This window comes from Mesoplodon mirus (genome assembly GCF_964341445.2).
Source record: "Mesoplodon mirus genome assembly, chromosome: 5".
Classification (NCBI taxonomy): domain Eukaryota; kingdom Metazoa; phylum Chordata; class Mammalia; order Artiodactyla; family Ziphiidae; genus Mesoplodon; species Mesoplodon mirus.
In genome coordinates, this window is record NC_138980.1 from 66,515,001 (window position 1) to 66,534,528 (window position 19,528).

Genomic DNA, 19,528 nt, shown 5'->3' on the forward strand with positions numbered 1-19,528 from the left:
CACTGCAGGGGGCACATGTTCCATCCCTGGTCGGGGAACTAAGATCCCACATACGGCATGGCCTGGCCAAAACAAAAAGCAAAAAAAACCAGAAAAACCCCACAGGTCTCTAGAGGTCTCTAGTCAGAAGATTTATGAAACAATTTTAAAGGGTCTCAGAGAATTAAGAACTCAAAACAAAGATACAGAATTTCAAAAAGAAAATGAAAAGGCCACAAAAGACCATGAAAGCTGAACTGATGCAATTCATGAAATAAATGGAAGAGAAATATAAAATCAGAAATAACAGAATATAATAACAGAAATTAAAGCCACATTGGAAACAGTAAAAACGTGAACAGGCTCTGCTTGGTACATAGTCAAGAACAAGAAGAAACATTTGAGAAGGCTGAGAAAAATAAACAGAAAGAACAAACTTCCAGTTTCAGCTCCAACATGTAAAGAGCTTAGAATTTATCACTCCTTTCCTTATAATAACAAGAAGAAAAGCTGGATACATGACTTTTCCTGAACCCATCAGAGAACTGAGTTTACAGGGAAAACCTCCACCCTGAAATCTGGAGAAACAAGCAAATCCAGAGAGTCACAGCCAAGATCTGCTTCCATGGAGCAGAAGCCACTAGAGCCAGAGGCTGGTAGGGAACACTTAAATGGAAATTTTGACAAATTGCTGAAGGCTGAGTTGTGGACTATCTTGAGAGTGAGAAACTCCTGGAGGGCACAGTTGCGGGCCCCCTACACCCAATTTTACGGGCTTTACTTTCAGGAACCCCACTAGGTTCTCAAAGTGAACATCCAAGAAACATTCCCTTGTGGCTCTGGCAGGGAGAGAGGAAGAGTACTCCTTCTGAGATATGCCCAGAGGCTTCTCCTTTCTTCTTTTAAAAAAGCAATTGTATGTAACAATATGTATAAATGTATTGCTGGGCCTATAATATATAGAAATGAAACAACTTTGTCAATTACAGTACAAAGGAGGTGGATAGAAGAACAGCTGTATTAGATAAGGAAAGGACAATGGATGGTAATTCTGATCCACATCAACAAATGAACAGAACCAGAAATGGCAAATAAGAAACACTATAAATATATAATTGATTTCCTTTTTTCTCTCAGCATCTTTAAAAGATATAAAATTATATAATGTAATAATTATAACAATGTACTTTGGGGTTTGTGATGTATAGAGATGTATATTGGTTTCCTGCAACTGCTGCAAAAAAATTACCACACATTGGGTGGCTTAAGACAGTTTTTCTCACAGTTCTGGAGGGGAGAAATCCAAACTCAAGGTGTTTGAGGGGCTGTACTGGAGGCTTCTGGAGGCTCTAGTGGAGATTCCATTCCTTGCCTCATACAGCTTTTGGTGGCTATTTGCATTGCTCCAATCTCTGCTTCTATCTTCACATGGCCTTCCCTCTGTGTCTGTGTCTTCGCTTATTCTATCTCTTATTTAAAAAACTTCTCATTGGAATTAGTGCCCACCTGGAAAATCCAGGATGAACTCATCTCAAGATCCTTAACTTAATTACATCTTCAAAGTCCTTTTTTTCCTAATAGGTCACTTTCATAGGTTCCAGGGGCTAGGAAGTGGACATATCATTTTGGAGGCCACAGTTCAACCCACTATAAGATGTAATAGCTATAATAATAATAAAGCAAAAAGGGTGGAAGAAAAAGAGCTATATAGGAGTAATATCTTTCTGTCTTAATAGAATTAAGTTAATATAAATCTGGAGATACTGTTAAGTTATAATGTATATAGTAAAGTCTAGAGAAACCACGGAGAAAATAACTCAAAAATACAGTTTAAAAAAATACAGTTTAAAATTCATTGAAGGGAGCTTCCCTGGTGGTGCAGTGGTTAAGAATTTGCCTGCCAATGCAGGGGACACGGGTTCAAGCCCTGGTCCGGGAAGATCCCACATGCTGCGGAGCAACTAAGCCCGTGCGCCACGACTACTGAGCCTATGCTCTAGAGCCCGCGAGCCCCAACTACTGAAGCCCACGCGCCTAGAGCCCATGCTCCACAGCATGAGAAGCCACCGCAATGAGAAGCCCATGCACCACAGCAAAGAGCAGCCCCAGCTCGCTGCAACTAGAGAAAGCCTGTGTGCAGAAACGAAGACCCAACGCAGCCAAAATAAATAAATAAAATTTTTAAGATGAAAATATTAAGGACTAAATTTAACAAAAGAAATATAAAATGCATACTCTGAAGACTATAAAACATTGTTGAAAGGAATTAAACAAAATGTAAATAAATGGAGGGAAAATCCCATGGTCATGAAGATAGTATAATTTCATACTGTTAAAATTGCAATACTCCCCCACGTGATGTACAGAGTCAACAAATTCCCTGTCAAAACTAAGCTGGCTTTTTGCAGAAATTGATAAACTGATCCAAAAATTCATAAGAAAATGCAAGAACACCCAGAACAGCCAAAACAATACTGATAAAAAAAGAACAAAGTTGGAGCACTAATGATTCTTGATTTAAAAACTAGGTACAGGGCTTCCCTGGTGGCGCAGTGGTTGAGAGTCTGCCTGCCGATGCAGGGGACACAGGTTCGTGCCCCGGTCCGGGGGGATCCCACATGCCGCAGAGCGGCTGGGCCCGTGAGCCATGGCCGCTGAGCCTGTGCGTCCGGAGCCTGTGCTCCACAACGGGAGAGGCCACAGCAGTGAGGGGCCTGTGTACCGCAAAAAAAAAAAAAAAAAAAAAAAAATACTAGGTACAAAGTTACAATAATCAAGAGAATGTGGTAGTGGGATAAGGATAGACATATAGATCAATGGAATATAATTGAGAATTCAGAAATAAATTCCCACATTTATTCATCAGTTGATTTTCAACAATGGTTCCCAAACACTTCAATGGGAAAAGAATAATTCTTTTTCAATAAGTGATGTCAAGACAACTGAATATCCACTTGCAAAGGAATGAAGTTGGACCACTACATCACATTATATACAAAAATTAACTCAAAAATGGATCAAATGACACCAGCAAGATGTCAGAATAGAAAGTTTCAGCCCTAATTCTCTCACAAAAATACCAATTCGTAGTGATATATGTAATAAAATACCTTTGCAAAAATTCCATAATCAACTTAAGAAGTTGGGAGTACCTAAGTGAGCATAAAGCTGAAACAGCTGTATTGAAACAAATAAGAGTAATTTTACTTTACTCACATCAGCCCCTCCCCCAAGCTGGCACAGCCCAGCACCAGGAAAAAACACCCTGGTTCACTACTCCACCTTCGAGGGGAAAGAGAAGAGTAGAGCATGTGTCCAATGTTTCAGCTTCTTGGAGGGCTGCCTGGAGGACTAGTTTTTATATTGCCTCACTCAGAGAATGGATAGAACTGGCGTAGTTTGGATGCCTGAGAGCCATGAAGAACAAAGAATAGCAAGGGGGCAGCTAGCTCCCTTGGGAAGGAGAAAGAAGAGTGTGAATCCAGCCTTTCAGGTTTTTGGAGGGCTGCTCAAGGAACTGGTATCTTTCTCACCTGACTTGGAACTGTCAGGGAACCCAGATACTTTAGATGCCTAGTGGCCACTGAGAACAAGGGAGAACAGCTTGCTGCTATAGAAACAGAAAATTGAAATGTGACAGAAAAACAGTAGAAGGAGCAAGAAAGATCATTTTAAAGTATCTGATCAAGAGATGCAAAAAGAAAAAATAGTGAAAAGGAATGAAGAAAGACTATGGGACTTAAGGGACACCATTAAAAGAAATAATCACTGGAGTTTCAGAAGAAGAGAGAGAGAAACGGGTACAAAGCTTATATAAATAGTGATGAGAACTTCCCAAACCTGGGGAGGGATTTGGACATCCATGTTCATGAAGCCAATAGGTCACCCCAAATTTTCAATGCAAAACCATCTTCTTCAAGACAAATTATAATAAAACTGTGTAAAATCAAAGATGAAAAGAGAATTTTTAAAGCAAAAAGAGAAAAAAGTTTATATTAAACAAGACAACCCCTATAAGGCTATCAGCAGATTTCTCAGCAGAAGCATTATATGCCAGGAGAGAGTGGGATGATATATTCAAAGAGCTGAAAGAAAAAAAATGCCAACCTTGAACACTTTTCTCTACAAAGTTGACCTTCAGAAATGAAGGTGAGGACTTCCCTGGTGGTGCAGTGGTTAAGAATCCACCTGCCAATGCAGGGGACACGGGTTCAAGCCCTGGTCCGGGAAGATCCCACATGCCGCAGAGCAACTAAGCCTGTGCACCACAACTACTGAGCCTGCACTCTAGAGCTCGCATGCCACAACTACTGAAGCCTGCGTGCCTAGAGACTGTGCTCCACAACAAGAGAAGCCACTGCAGTGAGAAGCCTGTGCACTGCAAGGAAGAGTAGCCCTGCTCACCGCAACTAGAGAAAGCCCACGCACAGCAACAAAGATCCAACACAGCCAAAACTAAATTAATTAATTAATTTTAAAAAAGAGAAAGAAATGGAGGTGAGATAAAGACTTTCCCAAACAAACAAAAGCCGAGGGAGTTCATCACCATTAGATGTGCCTTACAAGAAATGCTGAAAGGAGTTCTTCAAGATGAAATGAAAGGCTACTAACTGGTAACATGAAAACATATGAAAATACACAATACACTCGTAAAGGTAAGTATATAGTCAGATTCAGAATAATCTAATACTGTAATATGATGGCATCATAACCACTTAACTCTAGTGTAAGGGTTAAAAAACAAAAGTGTTAAAAATAGATATAGCTATAATAAGTTGCTAATGGATACACAATATAAAAAGATGTCAAGGACTTCCCTGGTGAGGCAGTGGTTAAGAATCCGCCTGCCAGGGCAGGGGACACGGGTTCGAGCCCTGGCCCGGGAAGATCCCACATGTCGCGGAGCAACTAAGCCTGTGCGCCACAACTACTGAGCCTGCACTCTAGATCCTGCGAGCCACTACTACTGAGCCCGCGTGCCACAACTACTGAAGCCCACGCACCTAGAGCCCGTGCTCCACAACAAGAGAAGCCCCACTTGCTGCAACTAGAGAAAGCCTGTGTGCAGCAACAAAGACCCAACACAGCCAAAAATAAATAAATAAATAAATAAAATTTTAAAGGATGTCAATTATGGCAACAAAAACATAAAGTAAGGGAAGAGAGCTTCCCTGGTGGCACAGTGGTTAAGAATCCTCCTGCTGATTCAGGGGACACGGGTTTGAGCCCTGGTCCGGGAAGATCTCACATGCCGTGGAGCAACAAAGCCCATGCGCCACACTACTGAGCCTGCGCTCTAGAGCCCATGAGCCACAACTACTGAGCCTGCGTGCCACAATACTGAAGCCTGCGTGCCACACTACTGAAGCTTGCGTGCCTAGAGCCTGTGCTCCACAACAAGAGAAGCAACCACAGTGAGAAGCCCGCACACTGCAATGAAGAGTAGCCCCTGCTCACCTCAACTAGAGAAAGCCCGCGTGCAGCAACAAAGACCCAATAGAGCCAAAATTAAAAAATGGATAAATAAAATAAAATTTAAAAAATAAATAAAAATAAAGTAAGGGGAGAGTAGAAGAGTAGAGTTTTTGTATGTGATAAAAGTTAGTTTGAAATAGGCTGTTATAGCTATAAGACATTTCAAGTAAGCCACAGGGTAACGACAAAATAAACAAACAAAAAACCAGAGTACGTATGTACACACAAGATAAAGAAAAGGGAATCACAGTATACACCAATGGAAAATCATCAGTTCACAAAAGAAGATAGCAAGAGAGGAGGAAAAGAACAAAGGAACTACAAAACAACCAGAAAACGATGAACAAGATGGCAATAGTAAGTTCTTGCCTATCAATTATTACTTTAAATGTAAGTGGAATAAATTGTCCAATCAATTTATAGGTTTTAAAAAAAAGAAAAAGTAAAAACCAGCTACATGTTGCCTCCAAGACATTCACTCTCAAAATGAAGATATGGAAAAAAGACATTCCATGCAAATGGAAACCAAAAGAGAGAGCAGAGGTATCTATACATATATCAGACAAAATCGACTGTAAGTCGATTAAGTAGAAAACTGTAACAAGAGACAAAGAAAGCCATTAATAGTGATAAAGTGGTCAATTTATCAAAAGGATATAACAATTGTAAATAAACATGCACCTAACATCAGAGTACATAAATATATAAAACAAATACTAACAGATCTGAAGGAACTAATAGACAACATTACAATATCCACTTTCATCAATGGATAGATCATCCAGAAAGAAAACCAATGAGGAAACATCGAACTTGAACTATACTTCACATCCAATGTACCTAACGGATATACACAGAACATTTCATCCAAGGGCAGCAGAATATACATTCTTCTCAAGCACACATGGAACATTCTCCAGGATAGATCAGATATTAGGTTCAAAACAAGTGTAAGCAAATTTTAAAAGACTGAAATCATATGAAGTATCTTTTCCAACCACAATGGTCTAATATGCGGAAATTAACACACTCCTGGAAACCAGTGGGTCAAAGATGAAATCAATGGGAAATTCAAAATATCTTGAAACAAGTGAAAATGAAAACACAACATATCAAAACTTATGAGGTGAAGCAAAAGCAGTGCTAAGAAGGAGGTTTATAGCAATAAATGCCTACGTTAAGAAAAAATGACCTCACTTATGTGGAATCTAACAAACAAACTCATAGATACAGAGAACAAATTGGTAGTTGCCAGATGCAAGGGGTGGAGGGTGGGTGAAATGGGTGAAGGTGGTCAAAAGAGACAAACTGACAGTTATAAAATAAATAAGCCCTGGTGATGTAATGTACAGAATGACTATAGGTGACTATAGTTAATAATGCTGTATTATATATTTGAAAGTTGCTAAAGAATAGATCTTAAAAGTTCTCATTAAAAGAAAAAAAATTTTGTAACTATGTATAGTGATGAACGTTAAGTAGATTTATTGTGGTGATCATTTCACAATAGATACAAATATTGACTCATTAGGTTGTACATCTGAAACTAATATAGTATTATATGTAAATTATACTTATTTTTTAAATTAAATTAAATTTAAAAACAAATGTTTGTTAAATGAATTTAATTAATGAATGTTCAATCTAAAAGGAAGATCTTCCTAACTAAACCTAGAGACGTTAAAATCCATAACAGAAAAACAGAGAAATTTTTAAAACACTTTTATATGGTAAAATATACCCTAAACAAATCAATATATAGGAGGAAAAATTTTTGTGGTATAGATGGAAGATAAAAGCTAATTATTTGGGACTTCCACAGCCAAAAATAAAAAGATAATTTAATTAATTTTTAAAAAATGATACATCCAGAGTGTGGAGTACTACACAGCTATTAAAAGTGTCAGATTTGTAGGGATTTCCACGAGGTATTGGTGACTGAGAAATGTAAAATGCATTATCTCTTCTAATAAATTATCCAAAAGAAACAATAACAAAAAACCCACCAGGTGTATGCATGTGTATGAATAATTAACTGAACATAAAAATGTTGAAGGAAATCATAAGGTTCTTCATATTGGATATCATACAGGGGAACAGTGATGTGTCTAGAGGAAAATGAGGAGGAAGCAAACAAAAAAAGATTTTTTAAAAAGAAAGAAAAATGCACCTTTAAAAAGATTTTATGTTAAAAGTTATGGCACTGTTCAAAACAAACCTGTATGTGGGTAGATGAATAAATTTTTAAAATAAAGAGATTTTAAAGTGTTTAATTATGGTTACCTCATTAAAGCAAAAGTTTTCTAAATGCTCAAGTACTCACAATGTGGAGTTTCTTGAAAATGCTCACGTAGGTAATAAATACTTTAAAACTATTAAGAATACAACAAAAACAAATAATTAACATTATGAACAATATTATGGCTTTTGCCTTAAGTTTTCAATCTGAAGAATAATGAAACTAATGATGTCAGTAACACTCATGAAATACCATAATGATGAGCAAAATTAAAGAACGATCTTAAAATTGAGATTGAAGAATCTTAAATAGAAAACTCTGAGGAGGGCTAAAACAATAAGAAAATTTCAAATACGACCTCACCTCTTTCAACTGTTCTGAATCTGGTTCTATTTCACCTGTTACCGCTGCAGAACTCAGACAAGGAGGAAGGCTGGGGCTGAAGGCCATGAGGTCGGCCTTGGGCGGCCCCTCCCCAGAGCACACCCTCTGCCGCCTCTGCTGCGAGTAAGACCAGCTCCCCACCGCGCTGGAGCACACCAGCGTGGGCTTCCCGGGGTCGCACGCGCCCTCGCTGGGCGGCGCCGAGCACCGCAGCGCCGTGAACAGCAGCAGCATGAGCACCAACAGGCTGGACACCGAGCAGATGGCGATGATCAGGTACACGTTCACATCCACCAGAGCGGCCTCCGCGCCAGCGGCGCCCGTCGACGCCCGCGAAGAGGCCTTGGGCGCCTGGCCGCTGTCCTCCAGCGACAGCAGCACAGTGGCCGTGGCCGTCAGCGCCGGCTCGCCGTGGTCCTTCACCAGCACCAGCAGGCGCTGGCGCGGTGCGTCCGCCTCGTCCAGGGCGCGCGTCGTGCTGATCTCGCCCGTGTACAGCCCCACGCGGAACGGGCTGCGCGCGCCACCCGCCGCCGGCTGCAGCTCGTACGACAGCCACGCGTTGTAGCCCGAGTCCGCGTCCACCGCGCGCACCTTCGCCACCACGTGGCCCGCGCCCACCGACCGAGCCACCAGCTGGCTCAGCGCGCCCGCCCCGCCGCCCGGCCCGGGCAGCAGCAGCGCGGGCGCGTTGTCGTTCTCGTCCAGCACGAACACCTGCAGCGTCACGTTGCTGCCCAGAGGCGGCACGCCCGCGTCGCGCGCGCTCACCTGGAACTGCAGCAGCTCCAGCTCCTCGTGGTCCAGCGGCTGCAGCGCGTACACCTTGCCGCTCTCCGCGTGCACCGACACGTAGCTCGACAGCGCTCGCTCGCCCACCCGCCGCTCCACCAGCGAGTAGGACACCAGCGCGTTCTCCCGCGCGTCCGCATCCCGCGCCGACACCGTGAAGATGTGGCAGCCGGGTGGGTTATTCTCCTTCACCAACACCGTGTACTCGGGCTGCGCGAACGCGGGCGCGTTGTCGTTCACGTCGGCCACCTCCACCGACAGGCTGGCTGTGGCCGATAGGGAAGGCGAGCCCGCGTCCCGCGCTGTCACCACCACCTCATAGTTAGCCACGCTCTCGCGGTCCAAGGCGCTGTCAAGCACTAGTGAATAGTAATTCTTGAAGGTAGACACCAGCTTGAAGGGGCTGTGGGGCATCAGAGAGCAGGTCACCTGCCCGTTGGCGCCGGAGTCGCGGTCGGACACGCTGATCAAGGCGATGACAGTGCCCACCTGAGCGTCCTCTCGCACCGGAAGAGCCAAAGAAGTGACGGTAACTTCTGGGGCGTTATCATTTATATCTACTATTTCCACCAAAATGGTACAATGACCCGCCATTGGAATATTCCCCTTGTCAACTGCTTCCACGGATATTTCATACAATTTCTTTTCTTCGAAATCCAATTTACCTTTTGTCCGAATTTCTCCGCTGCCGGGATTTATGGAAAACGCATATAATACTGCAGGCGATACAGGTCTTCTAAATGAGTAGATTATGTCTGCATTTGTACCATCATCAGAATCTGTGGCATTTAGTTTGATCACTAATGTTCCATTAAATGCATTCTCTAACATTCTCACTTTATAAATTAAGTGGTCAAATTCTGGGGCGTTATCATTCACATCCAGGATTGTAATCAGCAGCTGAACTGTGCCGGTCAGCTCGGGTTTGCCTCCATCACTAGCTGTCAATAATAAACTATGTTCCTGAATTTCCTCTCTGTCCAATGATTTCCTTAACACAAGCGATAACGAAGACGTTTGTTCACGGTTGTTTTGTGTGCCCAAAGTGAAATAATCGTTGGGATAGACTCGGTAGGTCAAGGCGGAGTTTACTCCAATATCTGCATCAGATGCGCCATCTAGTGGGAACCGAGTTTCCGGAGGTCTAGATTCAGCAATGATTATTCTTTTTTCACTTTCAGGGAACACAGGCGGGTTGTCGTTAATATCTGTAACTTCCACCTCCACATGAAACACCTGCAGCGGCTTATCCACGATCACCTCCATGTGGATGCTGCACTCCGCGCTCCGCCCGCACAGCTCCTCCCGGTCGATCCGAGAATTCACAAACAAAATGCCATTCTGCAGATTTACCTCCAGAAGGTCCCCGCGGCCTTTGGACGCCACCCGGAACAGGCGCGGCACCAGCTCCGCCAGCTCCAGCCCCAGGTCCTGGGCGATGTGGCCCACGAAGGTGCCGTGTTTGGCCTCCTCCGGAACCGAGTAGTGGACCTGGCCGCTCCCCGTCTCCCAGGCTGTGAGGAACAGAAGCGAGAGAAGCAAAAGCCGAGCTCCTGGGCCTCCTCTCCAGGAAAACAGCATGGTACACTCAAAAGCCTTCAGAGATAACTGAAGTATATAGACTGTCTTAAATGCCTTTCAAGGTCTAATTTTACGGGCTTCTATTGCGGGAGAATTCACTAGGGGTTTTCCACTATCTGCCAAATTTTCTGCGGGGAGGAAAGAGGGGAGGCTCTTTCTTCGAGGAATTGTTCTCAGTGAAGAGCGACACCATGCGCATGAATGTGTAAGTGTAAAAATGACTCGGTCCATATTTTTGGTTGATGTAGCGGTTTTTTTTTTCTTGCATTTCGTGACATTTTTCATTGCAAATACGTAATGGAAGATTAAATGTTTTTCTTTCCACCAACAGTAAATCACTGTATTCTGCTCAGCACTGGATGCTAGTTGAAATTGGTTGATGAGTTCCATCTTTCCACAAATACATTTTGGCATGTGTAAAACGTGGTGCAGAATTTGTAAAAAGAGGTAATATTCTACATTTGCTTTTAGAACTCAGACTCTAGTTCTGCACAGCTTTGTAGATTTGGGTGGGAATGTCCTTTTCCTGTAATATTTTTGAGACCTATTCACACAACTCCCTTGACTCAAAATGGAAACATAACGAATCACATAAGAATAAAACAGATGAATGTGGAAATTCGGTAACTGATATACAAGATTTTAAATAAACACAATATTTATAAATTCCCCCAAATATGACTGTGAAATTTGGATAAAATATTTGTATTCGAAGGAAATGTCCATCAATGTGCGTATGAGTTTGTATGTGCGTGTGTGTGTACCATAAACATCCAATGTAGATCATTTAGATATAACAATACTTTAAAATTCTGGATTCTCTTTGTATAAAACATGCCAAGAACTAGTATATTATGTATTTGCTAGAAATGAAATTACTACCAATAGGTTAAATTTCCCTCTTCTCTCTCCTTATCTTACACCATCACTGGAGAAACTCCTACTATCATTTAAACTGACTGATTTTCCAAGTAACAACAGGTAGATACAGATGTTAACACATCTCTAGCAAGGAAGAAAGGAAGGGACTCTTACTTTTAACTAATACTGTACCTATCTTTACCAAGTCACCAAGATCCAGGCCAAATAGGGCTAGGAAAGAAAGAACATAGCTCCAATAATTCTCTTGCCTGTTTTGTTCACAACTCTGCAGGAAATAAGAGTTGGGTTCATTTCTGAATCTTTGCTCCCCTCTGAAAATGTGAGTAGAGCATTTGGTATTCTCTCACCCTCATCTTCCTCATTGCTCCGTTACTTTTATTAACATACCTTTACTCTTATAATGGGAATAGTTTTTTGGTTCTAATTGTTCTTGTCTATCAGGCCCTACCTGTCTCATTTATCTCTCCACCTAACCTAGACTACACAGTCAACCATTTAAAACATGCCCTTCCAGACACCCTAAAGGCACACACCTACTTATAGCACCCCTCTAACATTTACCTTCCAACACACAGCCTAACTATCCGTTTTCTTCATTCCTTCTACTGAGCTTCTCAGTGTGTTAGTCACTTAACCAGGATTACTATATTCCCTACAAGTTTACTCTCACCTTTACCCCAGTTGAGCCCTCAAGTGAATTCATACTTCCTGCCTACAGAGATTCTTCCATATTTTCTTCTCTCTTCTCAAATTCCCAGCCTCATCCCCACAACCTGGTTCTCAGATGATTTACCCAGAGATATAAGTCATCAAATATGAACTCAATGGCTCTCTTCTTATGTCAACATTTTTCTTTATATTCTCTATTACTCATTCCCTACTAAGGAAAAATCGCCCCACTTTTAAGGCTAACCCTATGCTCTTATTTTTTCTCTATTCTATTCTCTTTCATATTTTTCATCTTCATCTTCATTCTTTCTCTGCCTGTCTCATCTTCAGTATCTCCCTCTTTACTTGCTTCTTTCCCTCTCACTAAAAGACACTCTGGAAAGGCTTTGTGTGGAAGAAAGTTACAAGATGTAAAATGCATTTTAGAAGATTCACCTGATAATTGTGTCAGAGCAGTAGTACGCAATAATGAGTTGGTGATCCTTCAAAACTGAGTTTGAGCCGCTTTGCACAGTCTATGTGGCTTAAGTTTCAGACTTCTTAAAGTAAAATTCCGATGATAAATATTGTACCTGCACCATAGGAGTGATATGATAATTAAATAAGATAATACAATTAAAGATCCTAGAACAGGTTCTGGAAAATAATAGGGGACCAATAAGAATTCTTATGTTTTATTGAATCAAAGAAATGTTATTAATTGTAAGATGCACCATTACTTGTGTGCTACCAAGAAAAAAAGCCAATTAAATTATTGTAAACCATCAATTATAAGGTGCATCCTGCTTTAGATGGATATTATAATATTTTTATGTTATTATACTTATGTAAATAAGAACAATACTGTAGCCAATCCCAATTGAAAGAAAGAAGGCACTCCATGGGAATAACATAAAATTATTCATCTTAGCATTAATAACATAATTTTTATTATCCTTATAATACTCAAAAGGAGATTACTGGAATTATATTGGTGGACAACAAGGCTATTTTACAAGCCTATGCACATAAAGAGTAGTAAAAGAATCCAGTTAATGATATCTGGGAACTCTCTGCACTAACCTTGCAAATTTTCTTTAATCATGAAATTAAGTACAAATTAAAAATAAATTTGAGTTATCAGAACCTAGACAGTTTTCACTCAAATGTACTTATATCTTTCAAGGCTAACCATTCATAGATAATATGAAAAATTATAGAACGAGAAAAATTTTAAATGGGGTGATCCCTGGCTTCCATTTCATCTTTATCTCATTATTTAATATTACTTGAAAAGTTGGGCTAATACACGAAAAGTTCAAAATGACTAATATACTTGAATGATATCATGGACTTACTTCACTGGAAGGACTTAAACAATCTTCTCCTGAAGGTGGAAGACAGGGACTGAAGGCCATGAGATCTGCCTTGGGTGGCCCCTCCCCAGAGCACACCCTCTGCCGCCTCTGCTGCGAGTAAGACCAGCTCCCCACCGCGCTGGAGCACACCAGCGTGGGCTTCCCGGGCCCGCACGCGCCCTCGCTGGGCGGCGCCGAGCACCGCAGCACCGTGTACAGCAGCAGCGTGAGCACCAACAGGCTGGACACCGCGCAGATGGCGATGATCAGGTACACGTTCACATCCACCAGAGCGGCCTCCGCGCCAGCGGCGCCCGTCGACGCCCGCGAAGAGGCCTTGGGCGCCTGGCCGCTGTCCTCCAGCGACAGCAGCACGGTGGCCGTGGCCGTCAGCGCCGGCTCGCCGTGGTCCTTCACCAGCACCAGCAGGCGCTGGCGCGGCGCATCCGTCTCGTCCAGGGCGCGCGTCGTGCTGATCTCGCCCGTGTACAGCCCCACGCGGAACGGGCTGCGCGCGCCACTCGCCGCCGGCTGCAGCTCGTACGACAGCCACGCGTTGTAGCCCGAGTCCGCGTCCACCGCGCGCACCTTCGCCACCACGTGGCCCGCGCCCACCGACCGAGCCACCAGCCGGCTCAGCGCGCCCGCCCCGCCGCCCGGCCCGGGCAGCAGCAGCGCGGGCGCGTTATCGTTCTCGTCCAGCACGAACACCTGCAGCGTCACGTTGCTGCCCAGAGGCGGCACGCCCGCGTCGCGCGCGCTCACCTGGAACTGCAGCAGCTCCAGCTCCTCGTGGTCCAGCGGCTGCAGCGCGTACACCTTGCCGCTCTCCGCGTGCACCGACACGTAGCTCGACAGCGCTCGCTCGCCCACCCGCCGCTCCACCAGCGAGTAGGACACCAGCGCGTTCTCCTTCGTGTCCGCGTCCCGCGCCGACACCGTGAAGATGTGGCAGCCGGGCGGGTTGTTCTCCTTCACCAACACCGTGTACTCGGCCTGCGCGAACGCGGGCGCGTTGTCGTTCACGTCGGCCACCTCCACGGACAGGCTGGCTGTGGCCGACAGGGAAGGCGAGCCCGCGTCCCGCGCGGTCACCACCACCTCATAGTTCGCCATACTCTCGCGATCCAAGGCGCTGTCAAGCACCAGCGAATAGTAATTCTTGAAGGTGGACACCAGCTTGAAGGGGACCTGGGGTGTTAGTGAGCAGGTCACCTGCCCGTTGGCACCGGAGTCGCGGTCGGACACGCTGATCAAGGCGATGACGGTGCCCACCTGAGCGTCCTCTCTCACTGGGAGCGACAGCGAAGTGATCATTACCTCGGGGGTATTGTCATTCAGGTCCTGAACTTCCACCAGGACCGTGCAGTGACCTGCCATAGAAGGAATCCCTTTATCAATAGCGTTAACCTGAATTTCATACTCATTATTCTCTTCAAAATCCAGTTTCCCATAAATCCTAATTTCACCTGTTTCTGCATTTATTGAAAACATACATTTCTCACTCACAGGCAGAATCATTCTGATTCCATAGGAAATTTCTTTATTTGGTCCTTCGTCTAGATCAGAAGCGTTTAGTTGAATCACTCTGGTGTTGTTTGGGACATTTTCAAACAGCACTACTTTATAGCCAGGCGTATCAAACTCAGGAGCGTTGTCATTAACATCCAGGATGGTTATTTGAATCTGAACAGATCCTGTTAGTTCGGGTTTACCGCCATCCAGAGCGGTCAGCAATATATTAAGGTCTGGCATTTCTTCTCTATCCAATGACTTCCGAAGAATGAGTTCAGGCAATATACTTTTATCGGTTTTCGTTATTACTTTAAGAGTAAAATACTCATTTAGACTTAACCTATAGGTCACAAGAGAGTTTAGGCCGATATCCGCATCGGAAGCGCCCTCTAGAGGAAAACGAGAGTCCAGAGGAGCAGATTCAGAAATAAGTACCTTTTGTTCTCCTCTAAACACCGGCGGGTTATCGTTAATGTCCTTCACCTCCACCGCCACATGAAACACCTGCAGCGGCCGGTCCACGATCACCTCCAGGTGGATGCTGCACTCCGCGCTCCGCCCGCACAGCTCCTCCCGGTCGATCCGAGAATTCACAAACAAAATGCCATTCTGCAGATTTACCTCCAGAAGGTCCCCGCGGCCTTTGGACGCCACCCGGAACAGACGCGGCACCAGCTCCGTCAGCTCCAGCCCCAGGTCCTGGGCGATGCGGCCCACGAAGGTGCCGTGTTTGGCTTCCTCCGAGACCGAATAATGGACCTGGCCGCTCCCCGTCTCCCATGCTGCGAGGAGCAGAAGCGAGAGCAGCAGGCGCCGAGCTTCGAAGCCTCCTCGCCAGGAAAACTCCATTGCAGACAAAGAGATCTCTGAGGTGAGACTGTCAGTTTTAAGAGATAGCTTGCCTGCCAACATTTATGACCAGTCTCCCCTTCTGTAAGTATACATTTAGTAAATTTTACCCAGCATTCCTGTCAATATGGAGTCGATTATTCTGTGGATGTTTGGAATCTGGACATGGAGACAAAGTTTTCCCTTTTCACCTTTTGAGTGTACAGCGACATCATGTGACTGATTATGTAAGTACAAGAAAGATCCTGAGGTTCTTTTTGGTTTAGCCACTTTTTGGTTCACTTTAAATCTATTTCGACTTTTTGGATATTTTCATGGATCATTTGTAAATGCCTATTTATTTAATATACATGATATTTGTAACAAAGTACAATAATTCTATTATACTTCAGTTTTTAGAATATTCTGCTTCAAAGTCGATCATAAAATAATCATTGAAATGTGGCATGTCAGAAGCTACTCCTTAGCTATCATGGCCAATAAAATAAAGAATAATATACCTCACCTCTGCCCTTATATTGCTTACAATTCACATTTGTAGTGATTTTCATCCTTCAAAAGCACTTCATTCTAAGAGTTTAGGAGAAAGTCAAGAATTCCCTCAAATAGTAAAGGAAAAGAAACAAATATTTCATTCATATAACTTATTTTATTCATAAATCTGGTGAATATTATAATTCATCATAAATATGGAAGATGTTTTTGGTTCCTTGATGCTCAAATGTGATTACTTTTCATACAACTGCTCTCATTCACATAATATGTTGAAAAATGAAGCTTTGGTATGGATTCTGGAATATTTTACTCTAGCAGGAGTAAAGGATTTTTCTGTAAAATGTTGAGTCAAAGCCTCCAAATTTCATAGTACTCTGAAGTGGCAGTAGAGCACTAATATAAAAAAGATCACGTGAAATGTTTTGGAGCCCAATCTCATTGACAAAAGTCAAAAAAATATGAACTTCGTAATGACCATTTAGTTTCCCTCTAAATCTTTCCTTCCAGGCCAGTTAGTAGTTACACAGAATATGCTTCTCTTCAGAAAATGACAATGGTGACTATGATTCAAGGGAGAATAAAAAGACTTCATAATTTTATTCATTAATTCAAGACCAGCTTTAAGGGAAAACAAAACACAGATAAGATCCCACAGCTAGTTGTGAACAAGTAAATATATTATTTATAAGCTCATTTAAATTCAAACCAAAATCTTTAAACCAATAAGTTATCACCATTCCTTTTACATATAATAAAGGAAACTGAGAAATTAAATCTTTATAGAACCAGAAAATAATAACCAAGAATGGTTCTACAAGTATAAAATAACTTAAATCAACTACCACACTGGCTCTTAATTAATGAAAAACATATTTGAATTTTGATGCTGTTGGACTATTTAAATTGTCTATCACCATCAAGCTTCTTCATTTTGTATCTTCCATTTTCAAAACTAGTCAATGTACCATAATTGGTAAGCAACCTTATTGTAGTGTGTATGTAGTCCTCACACACTGTTAGACATAATTAAATTATTAAACAGATAGGAACATCTAAATTTAGCTTAATACTTAAACAATCAAATTACAAAATAGGATGAAATTACAATTTTACATCATAGAATGTAATCCTGAAATTAAAAATAAGTACAAAAGACACTAAATTTGTACCATAGAAATTAATCCACATAATTTGGAATTATCTAAAATGTTCATTGATTACTTATATACTGTGTAAAAGTAATGATTTTCAAAATTTTAATCTTTACTTAAAACATTCCAATTTCATTTTATTAAATTTATTTATTTATTTATTTATTTATTTTTGTGGTACGCAGGCCTCTCACTGTTGTGGCCTCTCCCGTTGTGGAGCACAGGCTCCGGACGCGCAGGCTCAGCGGCCATGGCTCACGGGCCTAGCTGCTCCACGGCATGTGGGATCTTCCAGGACTGGGGCACGAACCCGTGTCCCCTGCATTGGCAGGCAGACTCTCAACCACTGCGCCACCAGGGAAGCCCCATTTTATTAAATTTAAATGATGTTCAGTCATTCCAAGAACTTCATTGGGAAATGGGTTATAATGTATGCCCTACCTAACATTCACATTTATTTATATTTACAAAATTTCATAAATGATATGATGGTTTAATCACTTTTGAGTCTGAAATAATTCATATTTTAACCTTGTTGCCTAATTTGGAATAAAGAATGTTTTTAGACAATTAATATTGAGATACAAAGTTTCATAAACAGAGGTCCAAGAATGAGTTTCAGCATGGGATCCTTGAATATTATGCCAAGTGGTATGCTGTGTAATTTTAAGGGGAGAATGGCCACATATGACTCTCATCAGGTTCTCAAAGAGGTCAGTGATTCCACCATCCTACATATAGCTAAGGACCACTGAATTAGAAGGATGACCTAGAGGTAAATGATCTTTGCTAGAATCTTCAGATGTGGTTAAACCACATGGAAAGAAAATTTTACAAACACCAGCGATAAAGTATTTAAAGATAGGGAATTTAGGGCTTCCCTGGTGGTGCAGTGGTTGAGAGTCTGCCTGCCGATGCAGGGGACACGGGTCCGTGCCCCGGTTCGGGAGGATCCCACATGCTGCATGCGCGGGGGCGGCTGGGCTCGTGAGCCATGGCCACTGGGCCTGCGCGTCAGGAGCCTGTGCTCCGCAGCGGGAGAGGCCACAACAGTGATTGGCCCATGTACCACAAAAAAAAAAAGGAAATTTAAAATGTTAGATGAGGGAGTTTGAGGTTAGCAGATGTAAGCTATTATATATGGAATGCATAAAAAACAAGGACCTACAGAGAACTATATTCAGTATCCTATGATAAACCATAATGGAAAAGAATATAAAAAAATATGTTTGAATCACTTTGCTGTACAGCAGAAATTAACACATTGTAACTCAACTATAGTTCAATTTTAAAATGTGAGATGAATGAAATTGATAAATGTCAATAGGCTTCACTTTGACAGAGTTAACGTCTTCTTTCCACATAAATCCAGAAACATAAGAAATAATGCCAGCTAGCATATATTGCAGATATTATAATCCTATATGCATGCCTTTAGCAAATTTGAATAACTTGATTGAGGAATATGAATGATTTTATTTGCCTAGTTACTTTGGAAGCATAAACCTGGAAGTTCTGTTTCAGTACATAGTAGATAAATCTCTCCCCACTTCATGGAACGAAATTAAAAATGGACAGAACTTTTAGTTATATTATTTCAAGGAAATAAGCATACTAGAACAAAAGGCTGCATTTTTTAACTGCAAGTAATATGGAAACAGGTTTTATCTTATTGGTAGAGGAAAAACTAAAGATTATTCAATGGGCAATGAATGTTTAAAACCATAGAAAAAGAAAGGAAAACCCCTTCAGAACAAATTAAGAGAGTGACAAAATTTTGATACAAGCCTGGAGTGAGAAAAGTCAGTGATCCAATAATGTGAAAATATCAAGACAAAAGCCTGTTAAAAAACAAAGAGGATAAATAAAATTTAAATAATCCACAGTGATTATCTACATTACTGAGGATTAGAGTTGAAATGAAGTGACAGATCAAATAACAGGAAAGTCATTCTTACATTTTCTTAAACATGTTCTAACAAAACATTAGGAGAAATAGGATATTTATTGGCTAAAAAACCTAATACCTCATATGATTAAAACTGTATATGTGTATCATTGGCATTTCACTAACAAACGTTGTTCTTTAAGATGATACTCAAAGTATAGAGCATTCACGCGGAGCGGCTAGGCCCGTGAGCCATGGCCTCTGAGCATGCGCATCAGGAGCCTGTGCTCCG

The 19,528-nt window shown here is 42.1% G+C and overlaps 1 protein-coding gene across 9 annotated transcripts in view; it reads right to left on the minus strand.

Annotated features, from left to right (window-relative positions):
- The window catches only part of LOC309804726 (protocadherin alpha-C2), a gene marked incomplete at its 5' end in the record, with an annotated part of 153,034 nt that overhangs the window by 91,273 nt on the left and 42,233 nt on the right, over window positions 1–19,528 (minus strand). The window contains one exon of one of the 9 annotated variants that reach the window (XM_082622270.1): window positions 13,339–15,906. The exons of 6 other annotated variants lie outside the window; for them this stretch is intronic. In XM_082622270.1, the coding sequence (XP_082478396.1) occupies window positions 13,339–15,765 (2,427 nt within the window). Of the gene's footprint in view, window positions 1–8,056; window positions 10,451–13,338; window positions 15,907–19,528 lie in introns of those variants that run through there. 2 more of the 9 variants (XM_082622277.1, XM_082622272.1) reach the window with 2 other exon arrangements.